Source organism: Monodelphis domestica, chromosome 3 (genome assembly GCF_027887165.1).
Source record: "Monodelphis domestica isolate mMonDom1 chromosome 3, mMonDom1.pri, whole genome shotgun sequence".
Taxonomy (NCBI): domain Eukaryota; kingdom Metazoa; phylum Chordata; class Mammalia; order Didelphimorphia; family Didelphidae; genus Monodelphis; species Monodelphis domestica.
The window spans coordinates 535,583,139-535,608,337 of record NC_077229.1 but is presented as its reverse complement, the minus strand read 5'-3'; the positions used below and the strand labels follow the sequence as shown (position 1 = coordinate 535,608,337).

General features: G+C 34.2%; 1 protein-coding gene across 1 annotated transcript in view; it reads right to left on the bottom strand.

Annotated features, from left to right (window-relative positions):
• MCC (MCC regulator of WNT signaling pathway) overlaps positions 1 to 25,087 on the bottom strand; it is a 305,041-nt gene extending 279,954 nt beyond the window's left edge. The window contains exon 1 of the mRNA XM_007486587.2: positions 24,949 to 25,087. Coding sequence (XP_007486649.1) covers positions 24,949 to 25,005 — 57 coding nt within the window. The 5' untranslated portion in view covers positions 25,006 to 25,087. The remainder of the gene's footprint in view (positions 1 to 24,948) is intronic.
• Between the last annotated feature and the right edge of the window lie 112 nt (positions 25,088 to 25,199).

Sequence of the window (25,199 nt, the reverse complement as noted above, 5' to 3'; positions counted from 1 at the left end):
ACAAATGTTTAGCAACTGACTCTCCCAAAAAAAAATGTATTTACCTACTTTTAAATTTAATTCATATTAACATTTTCTTCATTACTTTAATTCTAAGATGTAAATGCTCACAACGAACATTTAACAACTGCCTCTCACAAGCCTACATTAGCAGGCTGATTTAAAATGATCTCCTTGAGGACCTTTCATCACACAGCAGTTACTGTGTACAAATTTAAAATAGATGCTCTTAGAATCTAGTGTTGGGAATTCAAAATCCTTTTTAAAAATGTGATTCAAGTTTTAAATCTCAAGCAGAAGCAAAGAGAGATTATATTATTAACCCTTTCCCCCATCTGATGAAGAAAAGGAAGGTAAACGATTTTCCAAGGTCACCTAACTCCTAAGTGGCAGGGCCAGGACCAAGGCACACTTCTGACTTTCAGTGTGATGCCATTTCCACTCTATTACTCTTTGTAAAATGAGTTTAAGGAAAGGCAGAAGAGTAGTTGGAGAGAAAGCAGTTGGGATCTGTAACAGCATTGTGTAGAAAAACACCAAGCTCTGCAATGAAGAAAGTAAGAGGCTGAGATAGAGCTTAAAAAGCAGTGCATTCCAGGCATGAGAATGGCCAGGGAAAGGGAAGGAGGTGGATCGTACAGGGTCGATATGATGAGACTAGAAACATTACATTGCCAGAGGAATACATGTTTTCTTCCTAGAGGCAACAGGAAATAACTAGAGGTTTCCTGAGTAGGAAAATTGCCAAGTCAGAGCTGCACCTAAGGAAAATCACCTCAGCATTTTGTGTGAAGGAAGGATTGGAGCAGGAGGTGGCATTTATTTTCCATTTATGCTGTGTATAACATATGTCCATGTTGCCTTCTTCAATAGAATACAAATTCCTTGAGAGTGAAGATCATTTCTTTTCTTTTCTTTGGCTTTGTATCCCAAGTACTTATAATAGATGCTTAATAAATGTTTGATTATTTTTAAATTAAACTTGTGATGTTTCACCTCTCTTACACCTTGTGGAAATAATTTAGAGTCTAACTTTGCATTTGAGTTGCTTTGTTCCTAGACATATAAGAAAAAGAGAATTCAAGAATCTTTGAATGGGATAGTGGAGTTCTCCCCAGCCCAATAGCCACTCTTGAAAAAATGCCTCACTGACCCCAGAAAAATTAAGCACATCTGCAATCAGTTAGCTGACCTGGCTAGCCTTGGATGTTTCCCACCATTATGCTGTCTTTGAGCTATAGATTCAGAGCTGACCCAATAAGCCTCAGATATTTCTCACCCCATTATGCTGTCTCTGAGATTTAGACTTTTCAAAATATCTGTGATGCATGTCAAGCAATATCTGTATCAGAGTACGACTTTACCCTTGACTTTGTTTACCTCCCAAAACCTCCCTTTCCTCAAAGACACCATGATGATGGTGCTGCCACAGCTTTTCTTTGAGAAGCTGAGACTTAGGTTCTCTCTTCTTTACATGCATGTCTATACTTTTATAAAATAAACACGACTGCTATCACACAAATGAGACTCCATTTACCTGTATCGGTTCTTTGGGGTCATTAGAACCAGGTCTGTTAACTACCCCGACTCCCAAATTTGTCCAAAAAAGATGTACCTCAATCTGAACTCTCAGTCCATTGCCTTTCTATCAGGAGGTGGGTAAAGCTGTTTGTCTTTCTATACATTGTTCTTCTGGTTCTGCTCACGACTCGTCAATTCATACAGTCTTCCCAAGTATCTCAAACTATCTTCATCATTTCTAAGAGTAAGATAATATTTCATCTCATTGTGTGGGATGAGATCCAGGGTGTAGTATTTGGCTTGTAACCCCTATTCTTTAGACTAAAACTGCCTCCCCCCCCAAAAAAAAAATTTGTAGTTTTCCTGACCTGTTTTCAAAAGCTTTGAGAGGAGTTTATCAGTACTCTGGGAAGAAAGCCAAACTCTAAGATACACTAAAGGAGGGAAAGTACAGGGAGTTTCAAAAGCATTTTTTTTGTCCTAACCTGGGAATCCCATGATAGTCATGGGTTTTTCTTGATCATAGGGGTTTTTAGGGGTGCATAATGTTGGAAATCACACACTTAATTAACCCCACTTTATGTGGGATTGGACAGAGGAGGAGGAGAACCTTGTATCAGGATCATTATAAAAGTCTTCTAGAAGAGAGGACATTGTTGCCCTAAGCAAGCTACTCCTTTTCCTTTCCTTCCTTCCCGCCCCCCCCCCCCCCCAATCTGCTGTTTTCTCTGAATAAAGCAGCTTTTCACTGCTAGCACCTTATCAAGTGTCCTGTCTGCAAATTAGAGTGTTTTCTGAGGGTACGAGCCTCCCCAAAATTCCACTGCACACATTATTTATATATCATAACCTGTTCAGTTATTCCCAACTGATGGACATACTCAGTTTTCTTCTTTGCCGTCACAAAAAGAGCTGATATAAATATTTTTTTAAAATAGGGTTATTTCTTCTTTCTTTGGTCCCTTTGGAGTAGACTTACAAGATGGCATCAGGGATTATACACATTTTAAAAGCTTTAGGGGCATTGTTCTAAATTGCTTCCCAAAATGGCTATACCATCTCAGTTTCACCAATGAAAGCAATTTGCATTACACTAATAATTGATGATTTGGAGCATATTTCCATATGATTATTGAGAGCTTAGATTTCTGAAAACTTCATATCCTTTAATCATTTGTTAATTGGTAAAGTGGTTCTTATTCTTATAAATTTGAATCCGTTCCCTGTATGTCTTTCAAATGAGACCTTTTATAAAAGACATTTGTCAAAAAAGATTTTTTCCAATTTCTCTTCTATTGGTTCTGTTTGCTTAATAAATGTTTGTTGATTCACCCTTATACAATGTTTCTTAGAGAATCTATACAATGTGATGAAAGTTGTAGGTCTTTAAACATTTCATGACTATAACACAAGTCTCCTTTTCAAGTAGCATGTGTCCTAGACTGATATAATAGTTTATATATGTGTGTATATATTATATTTCTAAGAACTGCAAAGCAATTTATTTTATGTATTATTTCATTTAATTTTTTTTTTACATTATGCTCCCAAATTAAGATAGAGAAAGAGGGAAATAGCCTTGTTCTAATAGGCTAGCTAAATGATTAGTTATAACCCTGTCCTGGTCAACTAAGAGTTCTATAAAAAGTGTTGCTAAATCATTTAGACTCAACAGGTTGGCTGTACAAAATCCCAAGAACCCTTTCCTCCTCGCCAAACCTCTTCTGAGGCTACTAATCTACCTTTGCTGTCTAATTATGTGCATTGCTTAAGGCCCAGTCAATGAACTTTTCATATTGTTATGTTAAAATCCATTGGCTTCTCTGGAGCTTTGAATGGACCTTTTACACATGCATAATTTTGTAATCCCATCATGCAAGTGACCATTTGGAAAAGCTAACACATTTCATTACATAATATTTTTTAAAATCTCATTCATTGGTTTCCATTGATCTCTGATTTTTCCACTGATTTTTCTCATCAGAAAAATCTTTAAGTATCGAAAAGCTAACAAGTTTTCAAATAATCTAATTTCTATTTCTATTTTCAAATTTTACCACTGGCAATAAATACTGCCAGTTGTTTTCCTTGATGTAGTAGATTCATTTTCAAGAAAATATCTTCCAAAAATCCAACTCTGAATAATCATAGTTTGTCTGTTAGTCCTTTTTTCACATAAAAATAGTATTTTTTTAAACCCTTACCTTCCATCTTAGAATCAATACTGTGTGTGTTGGCTCCAAGGCATAAGAGTGGTAAGGGCTAGGCAATGGAGGTTAAGTGACTTGCCCAGGGTCATGCAGCTAGGAAGTGTCTGAGTCCAAATTTGAACCTAGGACCTCCCATCTCTAGGTCTGGTTCTCAATCCACTGAGCTACCCAGCTGTCCCAAAAATAGTATTTCAAGAAAAGTTCACAACTCATTCCCCCAAGTGCTCTTCCTTTGGTATGCAGAAGTGCTCACCAAAACTTTTACTCAATACTGTTTTTGCATAATCAACATACACATTGAAATTCAAAATTGAAATGAAATTCAAAAAAGTCAGTCAATACTTTGAATATTATAGCACTACCCATGTTTTTGCCAAGCATCCTATAAAAGATCTTCTGTGTTGTTGGTGATACTGGACAATTACAAGGAAAGCTGCCAGGTCTAGCCACTTTTATTCTGAGTCTTCATTTCTGCAGCTATATTTTTAATCCATGGGTCATGTAGCCTCACCTCTGAGACCTCGAGGGGTTCTACGAACTTCTCTAAACTCTAGTATGACGAGAGATTTCTTAAATGTCCATTCAATAGCCCCCTAGCAAGTTTTAGAAAAATAAGAGCTTTAATACTTAGCACAGCAACTGCAAGAATTCTCATTGGAGCTTTTGTTCTAACTACTAAATTATATCTTTATTTGTAGATCTATCTACACTGTCTATACAGTCAGTGAAAATACTCCTGGCTTTGAATCTAAGTTCTTTCACTTGCTCTGGACTTTAACCAAGACATAACCTTATAGTGTTTCAAGTTCTTAATATGTAAAATAAGCAACAGGGAGATTAATCTCCAGGATCATTTACATTTTAGTTAGGTGATTCCTCCAACTTAAAAGCTGACTGAGACTTACCATCATCTACCTCTACACTATGGTCAAGATTGCTTTTCTTGATTTGGCCTATTGGTCAACCAACAAAATATGCATGGAAAACATCAAAACAAAGAGGGAACTTCAGAAGTCAGGTTAAAACCATTGATAGGAATAATGAACAATAATTTTCTGAATAAATTACCTTTAGAGCACAATTTGGCTACCTAGTACCCAGTTCCTAGCTTTCTCAATTCATTCAACTCAATTCTATTTAGATTTTACACTATTCTTAAGAAGTAAAAAGCATTGTATATCTAAAGAAAAAAGACACAGTCAATATCTCCCTTCAAAGGAATGCTCAGAGTTCTCAACTATGCCACAGGTGGCACAAGTAATTTCCTTCAAACTCAAAATAAAGAAAATTATCTAGTTTTAAAGAAAATTTAAATTTCAGCCAATCCTTAGTACTATTGTATTGTTTTATGTCTCTGTATAACTGCATATTCTTTTTATGTAATCCTCTTAGTATTTTAATGATAAATTATAATCATAAAACATTTAATAATAAAGAATTATTCCAATTATTAATTAACTAAAATCAGTAATCAATAATTATAGTGTGCTTGAAATTAATAATGTTTCCCTGTAGATATCTTTGCCAGGAAAGTCTGTGCATGCCTTCGGTGCCTTGGAATATATCCAGGAGTTTCCGAGGCTGTTATCTCATTTGCTTTGTAAGCTGCAGAATAACCTTGGTTATCCACATTATTACCATAAATGGAATGGAGGGGTACACAATCTGTCCTAGTGAAAAGAGGTATGACAAGATCTGACCTCCCTGACAAAAAAAAACAAAACCTTAAGACTTTCTTGTTACGGTGCCCAGTCTTCTTGCCAAAAAAACCTCATACTTTCTTGTCAGAAAGATGTCTGGCCTTTTTGACAAGAAAAACTCAGACCTTATCAAGAAAATGGCTGGTCTTCAAGGGAAGATCTGATCTTCGTAAGAAAAAAAAAATCCCACCTAGCAGACTTTCTTGCCAACAAAGTACCAGGCCTCCAAAGGAAGAAAAGAACCTTCTAGCTTTCCAAGAAAGACCTCACCTGGCAGATGTCCTCTAAACTGAACTGGCATAATCTAGTTTGGATATATATATATATATATATATATATATATATATATATATATATATATATATATATATATATATATATATATATATATATTGTCTCAGCTCAGAGCTCAGAGTCTCAGTCAGCTGGGTGTCTGGAGACCACAGATTTATATGAAATGTACATTTACGATAAACTCTGTTTTGCTCAGAAGTATGTTCTTAGTATTTTTTCTTTCACGGCAGCAAGAATCAAAGACTAAACATCTCACCAAAATAGTAGTAGCCAAAGGTTTAGAAGAGAATAGTTCTCCTATGCTAGAATGTTCAATGCTAATATGTAAATGTAGGCCTGTAACAAGAACCATTTATATTCACCTTCACATAGATATAAGGCAACATTGATAAAAACTCAACATCCCAATTCCTGAAATCAATTTCTATTCTTACAACCAGATTAAGTGATATTCCTTTTGAATACCTCAAACCCTGAAAAACCAGCCCTACATTTCTCTCTTAGAAGATACCTGAATTCAACATTGTGGGTTTCCATAATTACATCAATATATGTAGACTATATAAAGAAATAAAATAGCTTAAGACATTATATCTGTTCATACAGGCACAATTATGTTTAAGTCAGTCTAGTCCCAACCTACCCCCCAATCCTCAAAAAGAACTCATTTCTTATTTAGAAATAGAACTTAAATAACTTCAATAGTACTAAGAGAAGTAATCCTCTAATGAAGAGTAATATTGAACAACTGTATTATATACAACAAAGTACCAGGAGAGTAAGTAGTCCTCAGAAGTATCTTTAAACAAATGAGATATTTGTGTTTTATTAAAAAAAAATTCTTGCTACTCATAATGAAAAATGTTATCCATCTCCAGAGAACTGATGAACTCTGAATGAAAACTGAAAGATGGCCAATATGGTTAGAATGAAAATGTTTTGCATGAAAAATATTGCTTCTTCCCTTAAATTGTAGCATCATTTTTTGAATGAAGGAATACTTTTCTGAGTCATGCCAGATAGGTGAATTAATATGTATGTAATAGTGCAAGGAAAGTGTTTATTAGTTCAGTTTTATAGTCCTTTCAAGGTGAGTAATTTTAATTTCCAACATAATTTGGCTCTCTAGGAACAATATATTTCCTTTATTAGAAAGCCTAGTTCTAATTATGTTTGTCTAAAGGCACAAATTCAAATCCAAGAATATTGCTACTTCAGTACTTCATAATAGCTCACACTTATTTTTAAGTTTATAACATAAAGGTATCCCTTTCCTGTGAGAAGTTAGGGTGATGGCAACCTTGCTATCTGGAAAATCTGCATAAAATTTTGTGGCCCTCCCTTTGTGCCAGAGAAGAAGTCTGAATTTGTTCTTTTTCTTTTATGGGGTGTTTGCAGCACCTTATTGTAAAATCTGTATTAAGTATTTAATCATAGACTATATAGTTTCTAAACTTTTTCTGTTTCATCTGCTGGCCTTCGTGTGTTGTCTGTGGCTCCCACAAAACTTCAAAAAAACGATCATTTAATGTTTCCTGTCGATATTTCTTTTATAAAACCACAAGAGGGAAAGTCATGATGTAGAAAGATACCTGTATTTTTCAGTCAACAAGAAAACACAAGCATTATATCTATTTTACAATTGAAGAAAACAAGACTCAGTGATTACTGAAGTTACCAAGTATTACAACAGATTGTTAAAACCCAGATTCAAACCTAAATCTAAATTCAAGTATATCATTCTTTCTCTAACCTGCACACAGGAATTTCACAAACTCAGGATGAGTTTCTTTTTTGTGTGTGTATGTGTTCAGATCTGCAATTTTAAAAAATATTATATATTTAACAGACCTACTTCTTTCACTCATGTATATCAATAGCTCCTTTGTAATACTTTTAGAGAGCTGGCAGAGGCATGGAGGCACTGACCTGCTCTGGGTCATGCAGAGTCTGAACCTGAATTCAAATCTTCCCAAGTCTTAAATTTAGCTTTATCTACAAGTTTGTCTTTCAAACGATTAGAAAAATACTCCAAACACCAGTGAAAATTGAGCAGTATCCCTTGGTGGGTAGATGAGGTTCATGCTGGACTAGAAAGTATATAGTATATATTTAATATACTCTTTTCCTCCTTTTTTCCTCCATTCTTCGCCACTGCCCAGAACACCCATTAAAAGCCAGAACAGAAAATCGGAAGTAGAAAAGTCACAGAACTCCTTCTCTAAAAGAGATCTGGATCTCCTTAGAGGCCTTTCTGACCACAGCCATCTTTTCCCTGCTGCTTTGGGTAAGAGACAAGCAGGGCCAGGCAGAGGCAAAATTTCAAAACATGCTGAGTTTGTCCATGGTCCCCTCTTACTCTTCCTTTCTGAACCATTTCCCTACCTTTTGGAACTCCATGTCCATCATCTGCCCAATATCTTCTTATTTCTCAAAGCCTGGCTATATCACGATACTTGCCGACAATCATCCCACATTTCCTGGAACTCTACTGGAATGCAAAAGAAACCAGTCCCCTCTGATTTAGATCTCTAAAATTACTGCTCCTTTCCCACCATCTCTCCTTACTGTTTTAAGCAAAAATTTTATGGGGGAAATTATATAAAACTAAATGTAGCGTACTTCTCTGGTACCTGTCTGTGAATTTTAAAATAAAGTTTCTAATTTCTGAAACTTTATGAGAGTGAGTAAGGAGATAAGAGAAATTATGAGTAAAGGAAATTTTCACAATAATCCTTTAAATTCATATCACTTACTAAAATCCTAATCTGAGGCATTTTTGAGGATACTATTTTCTCCACCCAATTCCTTCCTCATCCCTGATCTCAGAAATTTTCTTAGAGCTCAACTTATGGCTTTGCTCCTCTCAAAATCAGAAAGCATAAGACCCTGGCCCAGATCCAGGTCTGGATCATCTCATGGAACTCAGCTGGAGGCAAAATGCCAAACCCAGAGGGTTACAGCTCTGCTGAGGAGATCCTGACTCTGCTTTTAGAGACCTATACTGGGATTAGGATGTTGATCTATTTTGTTGACTTCTGCCCAAATTACCTAGTTAATACAAATACCCCAACATATTCGATGATGACATTTGATGAGCATTTCAGATTGTAAAAAACACTCTCAGCAGCTTTGCTGTGAAAGCCCTGGGAGGTGTTAAAAGTGCATGTGTGCGCGCACGCTCTCAGATTGGTCAAATGAGGGGACTGGACTAGGTGTACCAAGGTTCTATGGTCTATAAATATAGGAATTAATCAAGAACACCACTCATGAACATTCTGCTTTTTAGCTATAACTTTTTGCTCTGAGAACAGAGGAGTAAATCAATAATTAGTTAAATCAAAACTAATAGAGGAGGAGGGAGGAGGGAGAAATGAAGAAAAAGAATGAGACATAAATTCTTAAACATAGTTAATGTGTTCTCTTTGATAAGCAAATATAATTTATTATGTATTCATAGCAAATTATAATATTGTTCTGTTACATATTATATTACATTACAAATGATTTTTTTAAAATAACCTAGGTTGAGATAAAACAGTAAAAGAAAATTACAGACTACCACTCCTAAGTACACTGACAGAAATTTTAAATATAGTATAATATACTAAATTATTGTATCCCTGTGAATTTTGTTGGTAAAATTATATATATGTATATATATAAAATCAGGAAATTATTTTAAATTTACTTATAAGATATCTCAAAAGTCAAGTATCTTTGAATTTCAAGTATTTGTAATCGGCTACAAATGGGTTATATTAATAAACAGGCTAAACAGCATATTAGCAAGGTTATAGTCTAGAGCCAGGTTGAATTTTTACTAGAAATGTGGGACTGGTTCAACATAAAGAGTATAAATATAAGTAATAAAAACCACATAGTTATAATGGTAGGTGTTGAGAAAGGCTTTTCACAAAATCCAATGCCCATTACTGCTACCACTGGAAAGCTTAAGAAAAAAAATGGATTTTACCTTAATATAACAAATAATATCAATTTAAAACCAAGAATAAACATGATATGTAATAGAAAAAGAGTTGGAAACCTTTCCAATAAGATCAGGAGTAAATAAAGGTTGTCCATCATCACCACCACAACTTAATATAGTAGAAATGCTAGCTATAATGAGACAAAAAAAGAGAAATGAACTAAAACTAGGTAAAATGTAAACAAAATGATCACTTTTTGCAGATGATATGATGATTTACTTAGAAAACTCTAAAAAGTCAACTTAATAACTGAAACACCTAGTAACTAGCAATCCTACAGGATAGAAAATAAATCTATATAAAATCATGTTCACTCTGGTATTATATTACTACAAAAACCAACAGAAAACTCTATAAAGAGAAATTGCAGGGGAAGCTTGGTAGCACAGTGGATAGAGCACCAGACAAAGTTGGGAGACCTGAGTTCAAATCTGATCTCAGATACTTCAAAGCTGTGTGACCATGGGCAAGTCACTTAAATCAACACTTGGTATCAATTCTAAAAGAGAAAGTAAGGATTTTCTAAAATATAAATTGCACTCTAGCTACTTACACAATGTATAAAATATTTGAGAGTATATCAATAAAGATATATCCAAGAATGATATGAATCCAATTATACATTAAAAAAAACTCATTGCAGAAATAAAGACAAACTCAAATAATTAGAGAACTATTCATTGCTAATGAGAAGACCAAGACAATGCAATAAAAATACCAATAATATCCAGATTAAGTTACTTATTACATTCTGTATTAAACTACTAAATGATTATTTTATAGAAATAGGAACCAAAAAAAGGAACAAAAGATCAAGAATCTCATGTACAATAATGAAAAAAATAATTCAAAAGCTATATACTACAAAGCAGTAATTATTAAAATGATTTAATTCTGGTTAAAAAAATAAGCCACATCAGTGGAATAAATTAGCTATAAAAAATACAGAAGCAAGGGAATTCAGGAGCCTCATCTTCAATTACCCCCAAAGATCTCAGTTACTATTATTTGACAAAAACTAATGTGAAAATTGAAAAGTAATCTAGAAGAAATTAGGTATGAACCAACATCTCACACTATACCCCCAAAATAAACTTCATAGCAAACCAGAAATAAAGGATGACAATATAATCAAATTGAGGAGAAAGGAAGAAGTGGCCTTTCAGATCAATGTAGTTTAAACAAGTAATTATCACCCATGATAAAATGGGCAATTTTGATTACATAAAAATAAAAAAAATGTATCCAAACAAATCCAACATAGTTAAAATTAAAAGGGAAAATGATCTGAGAATAAAACTTTTTCAGTACACTTGTCTAATAAAGGTATCGTGCCAATATAAACATATATATGTAATTAATTCAAAATTTTAAGACTAAGAGCCTTCCTCAATAGCCAAATGATCAAAGTATATGAACAGGTAGTTTTCAGAGGAAGAATTCTGGGCTATCAAAAGTCATTGTGAAAAAAGTCTTTAAATTACTAATAACAATACAAATTAAAACAACTTTGAGATTCCATTTCACATCTATCAGATGTTCAAAGTTTAAAAAAAGGGGAAATGATAAATGTCAGAGGGGCTGCGTGAAAATAGACACAGTAATAATACATTGTTAATGGAATCATTCTAAAAAAGACATTTTAGAACTATGCCCTCAAAGTTACTAAAATGTGCATATACTTCCTCCCATGATATTATTACTACATCTATACTACCAAATACATCAAAGAAAAAGGAAAAGGACCAGTATGTACACAAATATTTTCAACAGCTTTTTTTCAAACTAGCTTTAAACTCAATACTAATGGGATACCCACTTTTGGACAATCAAATTGTGGTATACTGATGTTCTTATTTTGTCCTCTGAAATGATGTAGTGGACAGTTTCAAAGGAAACTGGATAGAGTAAACAGAGGTTTTCAAATTATTTTTAAATTTACTTTATTTACAAAAAAATATTACTTTATTTATCTGGTATCAGCATTATAGAGAAAAACAACTTTGAAGGACACTGAAACTGATTTTTGCAATGATAAACCAGAATCCTTAGGAATGGAGATGACACTACTGCCAGAGATGCGATAGACTTAATATCCAGGAAAAGACATATTTTTGGGCATACCAATTTAGGAATTTGTTTTGCTGGGCTATATCAATGACGGAGATGTGTTTTTTAAATACTGTTTTAATGGAGGAGCACTGATAGATTATAAATGCTTGTAAAAAGAGAACTAAATTTAAAATTTTATAAGTTGAATTAACTTTTTTTAAATTAGCTTCAACTAATTAAATTCATTGCTTTTTTTATACAGAGGTACATTGGTAACTCTTCCAATAAGCTTAAAAGAAGTTTTGTCACCACCCATAAGTCATCACTATTCTCAAAAGCAGATCTCTCATCATTACATTTTTTAAATGTTTTATCAATAAAGGGGAATAGAAATATGCAATACTTTTCTAGGTCAAAGAAGTTCACTGGCTTTCAAGAGGTTAAGTCTTGAAGAACTTGATTCAACTAAAGGCAGAGGTTTTGCTTTTTTTTTTCCAGAAAGAAGAAATACCCACTGTTAAAACTTTTGAAAGAAACGATCCAACAAGCCATTGCTTGGCTGCCTTGATATTGTTGACAATCTGAAAGAGATAAATCTTTCAACTCGAGTTCCTGAAGCCAACATTATGAATGCTACTGAAAGAAAGAAATGAATGAATGAATAAATAAATAAATAAAGTCTTTCTTGGCTAAGTTCCTTTTATATAAAGGGAGAATAGAGACTGACATCTTTGCCACCTTTCAAATGCTAGAGAGAAGTGCTTTACCAAGAGGAGTTAAGCTACAAAGTTCCCTATCAATTTTTTTTAAAAAAAGAGAAACCTGCAAACATCTGGAAATACTTCAAAACTTTTTCAACAATTATATCTAGTTCTATCTTGATGAGATTAAAGTTGAACCATGGATTCGGGATAATTTTCTTTCTGGACAAAAGTGAACTAACTGAGCTTAAGAGAAAATATTTAGTTCTCTGTATTTTAGTTTAGTTTAATGTGGTTAAAAACATTAAAACAAGAAGGGGCCCATAGGTTTCACCAGAATGCAAAATCTGAAACAAGAATAAGCTAAGAACCCCTGGTCAAGATAAAGGGTAGTTTACATGTCAAATATTTTATGAATCAATTTAGAATTAAAAGCTTGTCTGAAATGATTTAATCATTTAATGCCAGTTTTCTTCATGAACAAAAATCACATCTGAATAAGCCACCTAAAACAAAGCTAAACTAATTTAATAACATTGAAATAAATACAATAAGCCATTTAAAAATCATCTCTGAGAGCACATTTTAGATTTTGCCAGGAATTTAAACCAAGCCCAGTGCCCTATGGTTTGGAGAATTTACTTATTTCCCTCTTTTTGAAAGTCAGCACATCTAATGCATTGCCCCTTTGCTAATACTATATATTATCAATCTTGTTCTCTATGATTTTTATCAGGCCTCTTAGCATTCCAACTGCATACTTTTGTCCTTATATCTGGGAATTTCTCATGTTAAAAAAAAGCCACTTGAATGATCCAGAACTATTCAAAGGGACATATGAGAAAGAACGCTATCCACATCCAGAGGAAGAACTGTGGGAAAAGAAACACAGAAGAAAAACAACTGCTTGATCACATGGGTCGGTGGGGCTATGACTGGGAAAGCAGACTCTAAAAGATCACTCTAGTGCAAATATTAATATATAAGGAAATGGGTCTTGATCGATGGCACATGTTAAATGCAGTGGAATTGCATATTAGATACAGGAGGGGGTGGGGAAAGGAGGGAAGGAAATGAGTCTTGTAACCATGGAAAATTATTCTAAATCATTTAATTAAATAAAATTAAAAAAAAAATTTAAAAAGCCACTTGGCATGAATTTCTCTTTTTCTCTTCATCTCAAAACCCCTAGATGTTTTTCTCCAGTCTCTTCTTTTCCCCATTTCTGACAAAATGATCTCCTTTAAAAAGCTAATCCCTTTATATTGATCCCACGCCATTCAATCATCTACTCTCTTATCTTCAACCTCTTCCTATCTACTGGTTCTTTCTCCACTGCCTTGAAACATGTTCAAATATACTCCATCTTTAAAAAAGTTTCACTAGATCATACCATCTGTTCAAGCTGTCAACTCCTATCTCTCCCCCTTTCTCAGTCTAATTCCTTGAAAAAGTTGTCAGTGTAGGTCACCTACTTTGAGGTCTGCTATCACTCAATCCTTTGCATTTTACATTCCTTTGTTATTTCTCCAAATTTACCAATTATCTTTTAACTGACAAATAGAGAGGTCTTTTAAACAATCCTAATTCTTCTAGACCTCTTTACTGTACTGCATACTACTCACTTCCATACTCCAGTTCTCCTATTTTTCTAAGCAGTCTCTTATGCTGGTTTATCATTTACATTACATCTCAATAGTAATGAGTATTTTGCAAGACTGACCTGGGCCCTATTTTCTAACTACACAGTCTATACTTACTCCCATGCTTTCCCTATGCTGATGACAACTCCCAAATCTACATGCTGCTGTCTCTCCCCTGACTTTCAATCTTGCATTGCCAGTTGCTTACAGAACATTTCAAACTAGATGTCCTAAGGCCGTATTAAACTCAGTGTGTTCATTATTTCCCCCTCAAACTTTTCCTTCTTTCAAACTTTCTCATTTATGTCAAAAGCACAGCAATGTTTTCATTCTGTCTTATTTATAATCTTGCTGTTAACTTGTAGTCCTCATGATTTCTCTCTCAAGGAAGCAAATTGATGGAAGAATGTCTTGAATGGGGGATGTTTATTGCTGTTCTTCTTACTATAAATTTCATTACATTATATGTCATATTTCATTTCACTTCATGTCTTTATTTTTAACTAATTGTGTCTCCGGGTGATAACGGTAATAAAGGCAAGTATGTACACCTCTGCCCAAGACCTTGATTTTGAGTAGATCCTGACTGCCGTGTATGACTGACCTACTATACAAGATGGGACGTGCCCCTCTCATACTATATATCTATAGTGTTTTAGTACTGCAGTATGCAATTTAGTCGTCTGATAACGCACATTGTCCCAGTTTAAAAATAAGTCAACACTGTTCCCTAATCCTTAGTATTCATAGGATTTTTAAGCACTAAAATTGACTAAGATATCATATAATCCAACCTTCACACTTTATTAGGAGACTTAGGCCCCAAGAGGTGACGTGACTCTCAAAGGAAACACAAGTACTAAGAGCAGAACCAAGATTCATACCCATTTCTCTTTGTAAGCCCAAGATTATTCTGGGATTTAAGGTTCCCCAAATACTGTATCATGTCACTGTTTTTAAAATTTTCCTTCATTATACATCTTTTAAAAATGGATTGATGTATTTTTAATGGAGATGCAAATAATAAATTTGAAACAATGTTGAATTATGCTAGAAAGGTGACTAAAGGTGACTCGGTAGATAAAGCTCCAGGCCTGGAGTCAGAAGGATTTGGTTTCAAATATGACCTGATACTTCCTAGCTCCTGAACCTGGGCAAGTCACTTAATCCCATTTGACTAAACCTTGCCATTCTGTCTTAAGAGTTACTGCTAAAATAGAAAGAGTTTTTAAAAAAGGAAAAGTGACTAAATTCTCTATTCCCTTTGATGCAGGACTATTGCTTTATTAATAAGGTAAAAGTCAGAGGAAAAGGGTCCTATCACCAAAATATTTAAAGCAATACTTTTTGTGGCAGAAAAAAAAGAAACAAAGTATAACACCATTTATTAGAGAAACTAAGTAAACTAGTAGTATGTGAATGTGAAATAATTTTTAACCCAAAAAAAGAAATCACAAATGAAAAATTCAGATACACTTGGGAAAGCTTGTAAGAACTGATGAGGAGAGCAATAATCAGAACTAAGAGAAAAATATGCACAATGACTTTAATAGAGAAAACATAAAAGGTCCTCAGAACAGCACAATGACCAACCTCCACTACAGAAACCTGATGAAACATATCACCTTCCTTTCCACAGAAAAGTAGCATACTGCAGGTATAAACAGGGAAGGAGGGCACAAGATATAAAGACAGAGCCAATGTATCCATTTGTTTTGATCAACTATAACACTATTATACAGGTTAGATATCAGGAGGTGGAAATAATGTTAAGTAAAGTACCAATAAAACAAAAAAATTTTGGCAGATGAATTTTTTAAACAAATTCCTCCTTTCTTCAGCATCAGAATCTGTTTTTGTGTTCTACACAGCATTCTATCCTGCTCAAAATAACTTTCTTCAAGGGATTTCAGACCTTGAGAGTTTTTCCTTTCTTTAAACTCTGAAGTTTTGACAATCACCAATATTTTTACTGACAAGTGCAAAACAGTCAAGGGCTGGATATTCACTGTCTCTGGGGGCCTTCATATCAGTCCTGAGCCCTAATGCATCCTCTTCATCAGCTCTTCACCCTGCATGGACAATTCTGTCAGATTTTTGCCCATTCATTCATGGATGTCCAAGTACTTGGAGATGTATCAATCCAAACACATAGATCCCCCCTTGGAAAGTTTAGCTCCCATGTAATGGGGAGGGACACACTTCCTAAATTTAATTCAAGGGCCAGATTGCATCTAACAGTCTCTTTATCATCATTAACTCAGAAGATGGATTGGTTTCTTCCTTTCCAAAATTCCCATCATTACTGATTTAACAAAGATCAGGTCCTCTTCATTAATCAGAATCAAGTCACAATAGTAAATCTGCATTCTTTCTACTGCCTTTTGAAAAATGAAACAATTAGTCAATTCTAAAAATTATCAGTAACTTTTTTGAGGAGAGATTTCAGGCAATTGTTCACACCATTAAAAGTTGTCATTATTTCATTACTCTGTGCAATATTTGCAATTGGTTTCCTAACCTCATTAACCATTTCTTCCTTTTGTCTGGAAGATTTGTAGTATTCTCCTACCACAAAATTTCCTGTTTTCCTTCCATTTTTCTTTATTTTTCTTCACCATACTGCCTTCCCCGCAATCATAAGATTTTCCTCATAGAAATATATTTTCTTCTAATATAACATGATTCTTAATTTCCTGGGGAAAAAAACACCACCTAATCATATAGGTTTTGTCTTCTAAGCTTCGATCTTGATATTTCTCTTTAACAGCAGAAGCAAATTTTAGGTACATATTGGGTTACAAGGTTTCCTGGGAAGTATAATCAAATCATTTTACATAGGCAATAAAATATTAGGCTGATGTTGCAACCACTAGACTTGAATAGAAATATGTCATAGTTTCAATGGACACTCCCTTATGAGGTATTAGAAAATATGGACAATGAAGACTACCATGTAAGAAGTCCTATGGCTTTTCTAATTTCAAAATTATCTGTCTTCACCCACTTAGGATTCTTTGTTTACAAACAACTTCAATGTCATTCAAGGCATGAGATTGTATACTGAACTTTATTAAAGGAAGTATGCCAGTACAGAGGTTTCAAGGTGTTTTTCTGGTATCAAAGATGTTTAGGCACAATTTCTATACAACTCTGTCTTTACCCAAATATGTCATTTGTACATCACATTCCCCATACAGATCAAACTTTATAAAATGCTCTCTCTCCAGCTAGAGAATAAGTAACATTGCAGTACAATTACCCATATTAAATACCCTATATTGTTTATTACTAAGCTAACAAACTCTTTCAATACCTTTGAAATCTCCTCACAAAGAATCAATAACTAATTCTTGATTTTTCTAAAAACAATTCTTTTTCCAAGTTTCAAACTAATAATGTTTTTAATTATTCTAAAGTTTTTAATTATTCTAAAATAAAAAATAAAAAATTCTAAAATAAAATGAATTATTATAAATTCAAAGACTTTGAGAATAATTTACTTATTTCCCATGAAAAGATAAGCCTTTTAAAATATTCCTTCCCAATTTGGAATTATGCCCAAAGGGTTTTAAAAGATTGCATCCCTTTGATCCAGCTGTACCACTACTGGATTTGTACCCCAAAGAGATAAAAAAAAAAGTTTCTATGAAAATATTTACAGCTGTGCTTTTAGTGGTAGCAAAAAACTGGAAAACGATTGAGGAATGGCTGAACAAGTTGTGATGATATGATGGTGATGAAATACTGTTGTGCTGTAACGAACGATGAACTGCTTGATTTCTATAGGAACTGGAAAACCTCCATGAACTGATGCAGAGTGAAATGAGTAGAACCAGGAAAACATTGTACATAATAACTTAAACATTGTGGGACAATCAAATGTAAAAAGACTGTGCTATTAATAGCAATGCAATGATCAAGAACAATCCTGTGGAACTTATGGAAAAAAAAATGCTATCCATATCTAGAGAAAGAACTATGGTAGTAGAAATACAGAAGAAAAACATATGATTTGTAACTTGGTTATATGGATATATGATTGGTTGCTGTTTTTAAAAGATTATTCTATTACAAATATGAATAATATGGAAATAAGTTTTGAGTAATAAGACATATATAAACCAGTGGAATCGCTTGTCAGCTCCAGGAGGGAGGATGGAAGAAAGAAGCAAGAGAACATGAATCATGTAACCATGGAAAAATTATTCTAAAAAATAAAAACAAAAAATATTCCTTTCCCAATTTATTACTAATTTTCCTTTAGAACTAGTTTTGATAAATATTTACACTATAAGTTTGACCTTTGTATCTCTCCAAATGGATCCTCTTAATTTCAAGTAATTTATATAAGAGCTAGAAGTTATACTTTATTTTCCTATTCTTGAGTTCCTGTGCAGGAAATTCATTCCTGGGGATTGGTTAGAATCCTCACTAAGCTGGGTGTATTATAAATGCCTTGTATTGGCAATTTGGAACTATGCCCAAAGGGCTATAAAACAAAAAATACTCTTTGATCCAGTAATAACAATATTAGGTCTGTATTCCAAAGAGATTTTTTTTAAAAAGAGGAAAAGTCCTACTTGTAGAAAAATATTTATAGCTGCTCTTTTTGTGGTAGCAAGGAATTGGAAATCAAAAGGATGTCCATCAATTGGGGAATGGCTGAACTAATTATGGTGTATGATGGTGTTTGAATATAGTAATATATTGTAGTAATATATTGTAATATAGTGTTGTAAGAAATGATTGTAAAAATTAAAATTAATCTACAATATTTCTCCCCCCAAAACCCTCCTCTCTTTCTAAATTCTCTATTATTATTACTGAATGACTCCCAATCATCCAGGTTGGCAACTTTGGTGTCATCCTCGACTCCTCTTTCTCTTCATCCCCTCCATATTGAATCTGTTGTCAAGTCCTGTCAATTTTTACCTTTTTAACATTTCTTACTTATTCCACAGTCTCTCTTCTGAAACTTGTACCCAGTTCTTCATCACCCTATATCAGGAATATTTCAAGGGATTTCTAGTTGGTGTGTATGCCACAAGTCCTTCCCCACTTGAGCCCATCCTCCACTCAACTATTAAAGTGATCCTCTTAAATGTCCAGGTTTGACCATGTAACTCGCTCCCATTCTCTTATGGGAAAAACTCCAGTCACCTCTAGTTTTACATATAAAACGCTCTGGTGTTCAAAGTCTTTTATAACCTACCTACCCTATTTTTCCAGTCTTTTTACAACCTTATACTCCCCTTTCCCCATCATGCAAATAGTGACACTGGCTTTCTTTCTATTCTTAAACACAATACTCCATATCCCGACTGTGAATTTTTATTGGCTGTATTTCATGCCCGGAATGCTCTGTGTCCTCAGCTAAAATCTCACCTTTTCTGATATCCCTTAATTTAATGTCTTCCTTCTATTATTTCCAACTAATCTTGTACATATTTTGTTTATACATGTTATCACTTTATTTCCCTCATTAAACTAGAACTGTCTTTTACCTTTCTTTGTATCCCAGGACTTAGCACAGTGCCTTGTACAAGTTATTTCACAGAAACTTTCCCCTATCACTTGAATAGATTCCCTCTTCCCATGATTCCTAGTTTCCCCCAAAACTCAATCAAATGCCACCTCCTATAGGAAGACTATCTTTGCCATCCCAATTCCTAGTGTTTCCCCCCCCCAACCAAAATTATATTTTACATATTTAGCATTTATTTTTATATGTTGATATTGTCTCCTTTCACCCCTCAGATTTTAAGTTTTATGCAGGCAGCACTAACAAATACCTGAAAAATATACTGAACTTGTCTGTTGTTGAAATGACTTAAAAAAGTGGAAAGAAGAGACTGATCAGATAAACAAGGAACAAATATAGAAGCTGTGGTTCACAATCTCTTTTAATATAGATGGACATTAGGGAACATTTGAAGCTCTACAGGGCTCTGACAACCAAAGAACAGGGATAGGATCACTACATAACCCTTTTCAATGAATGGATCAGAATTGGTGCCTTTTCTGAACTGAAATTCAGGTAGCAGCTGAACTAGATGAGCTTTAGATTTAATTCTGAGATTCTATGAGTTCCTAGACTGAAAGTCTGGAAGACAGTGGGATCAAAAGTGGCTTCAGGAGGGTATTAGTAATACCATCTCCCCAAAATGTCTGACCATCTCCAGTTTTCATGATCAAAAACATGTATTCAGCAGCTTTGGGAGTTTCCAAAAATGTAAGACAAATTATTAACTAATAGCACTTTAAGGTTTGCAAAGCACTTTGTAAATTTACTTGGTTTTCACAACATCTTGTAAGGGTAATCTTCATTTTACAGATGAGCTTGCCCAGGGTTACACAAGTAGTATCTGAGGTAGGACTTGATTCAGGTACCAGAACTTCCTGATTCAAAGTCTAGCACTATCAATTCTGCCAACCTTTGTAGAGAGCACCAGATCTCAAACAACTTACACAAAATATTCATAATACATAAAAGCAAGAAGGTCGTTCCCTGTGGGATGTTCAGTGTTACATTATGTTACAAAATGTGGTACTGATGTGACATTCAGGGAGGAGTAGGCACTGAAACTGCCTTCAGCTCTGAAATTCTGTGATTTCAGATCATACAAGCGTTAAAAGGGAAAAAATACTACTTTTTAATTAGTAAAAGGAAGTTTTACACAGTATTTCTAGAGCTGCTTAATGAGCCACAAAATAGTGAAACTGAGGTAGAGGCCTAAAGTGGTACAACCTAGGAGAACTTAAGAGACAAAATTGGTAAGAGCTGATTAAAGGAATTTTAAACTAATTTGCCTAGGCAATACATAGGCAACAAAGTTAAATATTTTAAAGTATAGTAAAAGATCTTTACATATAATGGTTATATATGATATAGTAGGAAAAGAGTTATATGTTTGACTAACTTCTACTAATCTAGTCCTTGTTTGACTGTGGAAAAGTCACTCATCTCAACCAAAAGCTAAAATTCAGTTTCCTCATTTGAATCTTATCCTATTGGCTTTTATATGAAGTACTTTTAAAATCTCAAATGTACTATGTAAATGTGAACATCTAATAATAATAGGTGCGCTGTCACCGCCCGATTTATTGCTCTTACTTGAAAGTTCTTCCTGATTCAGGCTATTTCTCCCATAAGAGCCAAGAGATGTAATATTTAAGAAAGACAAAACTATACATAAATTTTATCAAGATCAATAATGGCAATAGCTGCCTTTAAAAAAAAAATACCTGGTTACTGAAAAAAAAAACAAATATAACATTTTTCAGTTTATAAGATTTATCAGATTATAATGATGCAAAAGGAAAGGAAAATCATAAATGAGCATAAGCAAAATTTCCAACATGCTTCCCTAATAAATGCTCAGTTACTGAATGACTAAGGTAGCCTAATAAACAAAAATTTCTTTTGATGAATTCAGTCTTTGAGACCATGACTTAATGAACTAGAAAAAACAGAACAATTAGTCAATTCACCAGTTAAGATTTTGGTTTCATTCCTGTTGGCAAAGTTTCTTAAAATCATTAGTGATCATGGATAAATGGGGGGAAAAATGTGTACTGGTCTATTATAGTGGAAGAGTTAAGATTTTGATTTCTAAAGGCCTAGAGGCCCAGTTGTTACTTAGTGGGTGACCTTGAAGAAGTCAATTAACTTCTTGGTGCATCAGTGTTCCTATCTATTAATGGGATAAACTGATATTCCATCTAGCTTCAGGTGTGTTGTAGACAAAAAGCACTTCAAAACCTTAAGGTGCTAGATAAATGTTCATTAGTACCATTTGAATCTACTGTCTTCAGTTCACAACAAACCAAATCTCAAGAAATGATCATATGTAGATGCATATAATCAAAACACCAAGTTAACAAATGAATATACTATACATCATTAAGTGGAAAAAACATAGTGTCATCTTAGGAATATTTCATTTGTTCCATTTCTATCTCACACTTTACTGCCAATGAAAAGGCAGAGTTGAGAGATGAGAATGTCACCTATGAGGATGATCAGAATGTGTCCCTATAACCTAAAAGAGATGGAGGTGATAAGGTGTAAGATGACTGGAAAGGTAGGAAATTCCAAGTTGTAAAGGACTTTAAGAGCCAAACATAGAATCTTATATTTGTTTCTAAAGATAATATGGAACCACAGAAGTTTACTGAAAAAAAGAAAGAACCTGTGCCTTAGGAAAACTACTTTGACAGTGAAGTGGATCATAAATTTGAGGGGCAAGAGATATAAGCAAAAAGACCAGTTAGAAGGTGATTACAGTAATCTAGGAGAAAGGAAATAGAGGTCTGTTCAGAGCAGTGGCTATGTGAATGGAGGGATATTGATAGTGGCTTTCCAAGCAAGAAAGGTAAAATGAATTATTTTTTTAGAAAGTAATTTCTCTATTGAGTTTGCTCTGCAGGTCTTAAACAAGGTGGGAAAAATGAAGAAAGACATATATGCTTAATAAAATCTGAGTGACCTAAAGGGAAATGTATATTTTTTATGCTGACATGTTATTTAATTAAAAAAACTTAATGTACAAAATGAAAGTTAAATTCCTTTTTTATCAACTAGATAAACTGATTTCAGATTGAGTTTTCAAGAAAAAATAACCTTTACAAATCACTTAACAACTTGATTGCATCAACAATGAATTACAATTCCCACAGAATAAATCCACTGATGCAGACTCTAAAAAGAATTAAAAGCAAATGAAAGAGGGTAGATGTTTAAAGGGCAAACTCCAGGGAACCCAGATTCATTTAAACAAAAACACTGAATTGATGCTAGAGGAAGAGATAAGAAGAAACTGGAAAATGGCAGAGTAAAACCTGGGATCAAGTTTAACTCTGACTCTTGCAGGGTGCTGAGTACTTCTGTATATCTTTTTGGGGGGAGAAGTTGTAAATTATCTGTATTAATGAAGCATAAATTAAGACTCTGTATGAAGCATTTTGTTAAGATAGCATACCATTTTAAAGTTAAGGAACCAAAGCATTACATGGACCTTGATGTGAATCCAGATCTTCTCATGCACAATTCAACATATGGTTCATAATAATACCAAGTGCTGCCCAAACCAAATTCATGTAATTGAGAAATATTTAACAACTAAAAAACAATACAACATGGATAATTTTATATTTTAAAACTAAGCTACTGTGAGGCCTTCCAGGATCCTTATGTACAGGTTAATGTTTACTATTTAGGTGTAATGCCCAGGAAACTAATTATACAGAAGAGCTGGTGATATTAATAGCTTTGGGAAGCAAGATTGGGGGCAGGGGGAGGCGTACCTTGTGAATATTCTATACTGTTACTAACATTTAAAATTTTTTTTCAAAAGGATTTGACATCAGGACTTTGGAGAAAAAAAGTGCTTAGTCGTACTAGATATCTAAAATATGAGTCAATACTCTTGTACTTTTTCTACCACACGAATACTTTTCCTGCGCTTGAATTTGGCACATTACTTAATTACTCAGTCCCCTTGTCTTGTGTTCATCTATAAAATCCTCATGTCACAATTTCTTTTGCTTCCGCCTGAACTAAATGAATATTTGGAATGAGGGAATACTGTGGCTTAAGTAATTAATGTAATTGAGTCTATAAACATAAGATGCAATTCTATTTTCTCCCTCCTCCACCAAAATAACAGAAAACAGTACAATAGAATGGCCTTTAAATCAAAGCATCATGCTACAAGGCCAATTGCAGTAAGTGGTTATGCATGAGCACATTAAACCTTCTCAGGTTTCCCTCTCTGATGTTCTTCCTCTTCCAGTTCTTTCCAATCACCAACCCCCATATTGCTCACCACTGGAAGGCTTTATCTCTATTTTTTCCACCCAGGTCAAGTTTGGAAATCTACTTAGGTGCCTTTCTGTTACCTTTACATTGGCCTCATCTTCTATTTCTATTCATTTCCCCCTTCCCAGGGACTACCGTAGTGCACAAAGCTCGGAAAGGGGGTTGGGGGGAGTGCTGAATACCAACCTTTCCATTAAAAAAAAAAAAAAACTAGCAATAAAGACATCCTAATTTCAATTTCAATTACAAACCCTATCAGTGCTTTTCATGCGTTCCCTTCACCAAAAAAAGAGACAATTTTGAGCATCGTACTACTTTTAATGTCTGCAAAACGCTTTACGTGACTTTTAATTTCAAACAAACATTTAAATACAAGTCAAGGCTTCTAGTAGCTAGGGAGTTTCAAATGTGTTTTCAGGGAGATAAAACTGAAGAAATCCAAGTCCTACCATTCTGCCAGGAAATCAACTTCTGAAAGGCTTTCACTGTCCTCTCCCATCCCCCAACAAGGATAAACATCTAAACAGAAGAAGCAGGACTACCTGGGCTGAACTTAATCAAACATATCACGTGGTTCAAGGAAAGTTGTAGGCGTAACACCATTTGGTTTTTTGCCCTCTCTTTTTCTAGCAAATCAGTTACCAACCGCTTAATTTCGGCTGAGATCTCTGTAGTTTACCTACTGCAATAAGGAATGTGAGAGGTTGGGGGGAGGGGAATCCTTACTAAAGCAAGAAAAAAAAATTCCTCTATGTACAAAGATAGCTTTTCTTCTTTTTATCCCTCAATGCAAACTCAAGATACAAGCAAGTCCGGGTCATTTCCTGAACAGCACTGCAAGTTAAAACAAGATACAGAAAATGAATCTTTCATTGCAAGGACTGTAGCCAGGAAGCACAACGTAGGGGGTGGGGTGGGAGGAGGGAGATGAACGGGAAAGAGGAAGAGAAAGGATTTCAAAAAAAACAAACGCATGACGAATAGGAACGCACAGACTTCAGCGATTTCTTACCTCACTCAGCTCCGCAGAGGAGTCATTTCCATATTTCAAGACAACTCCAGAATTCATGATTGTACTTTTCGGGCTTGATTATTCCGCCAGGTTTTAATATTCGGAAGTTCTGTTTTAAGATTCAACATTCACTCCCTTTCCTTGCTTTTTCCTTTTTGCACATTTTGCTCTAGACAGCCATTTTTACTCGGGAATTTTATAAAGCCTAAATCATGATGCAAACACTCCGAAAACAGCCAGATTGGTTTTCT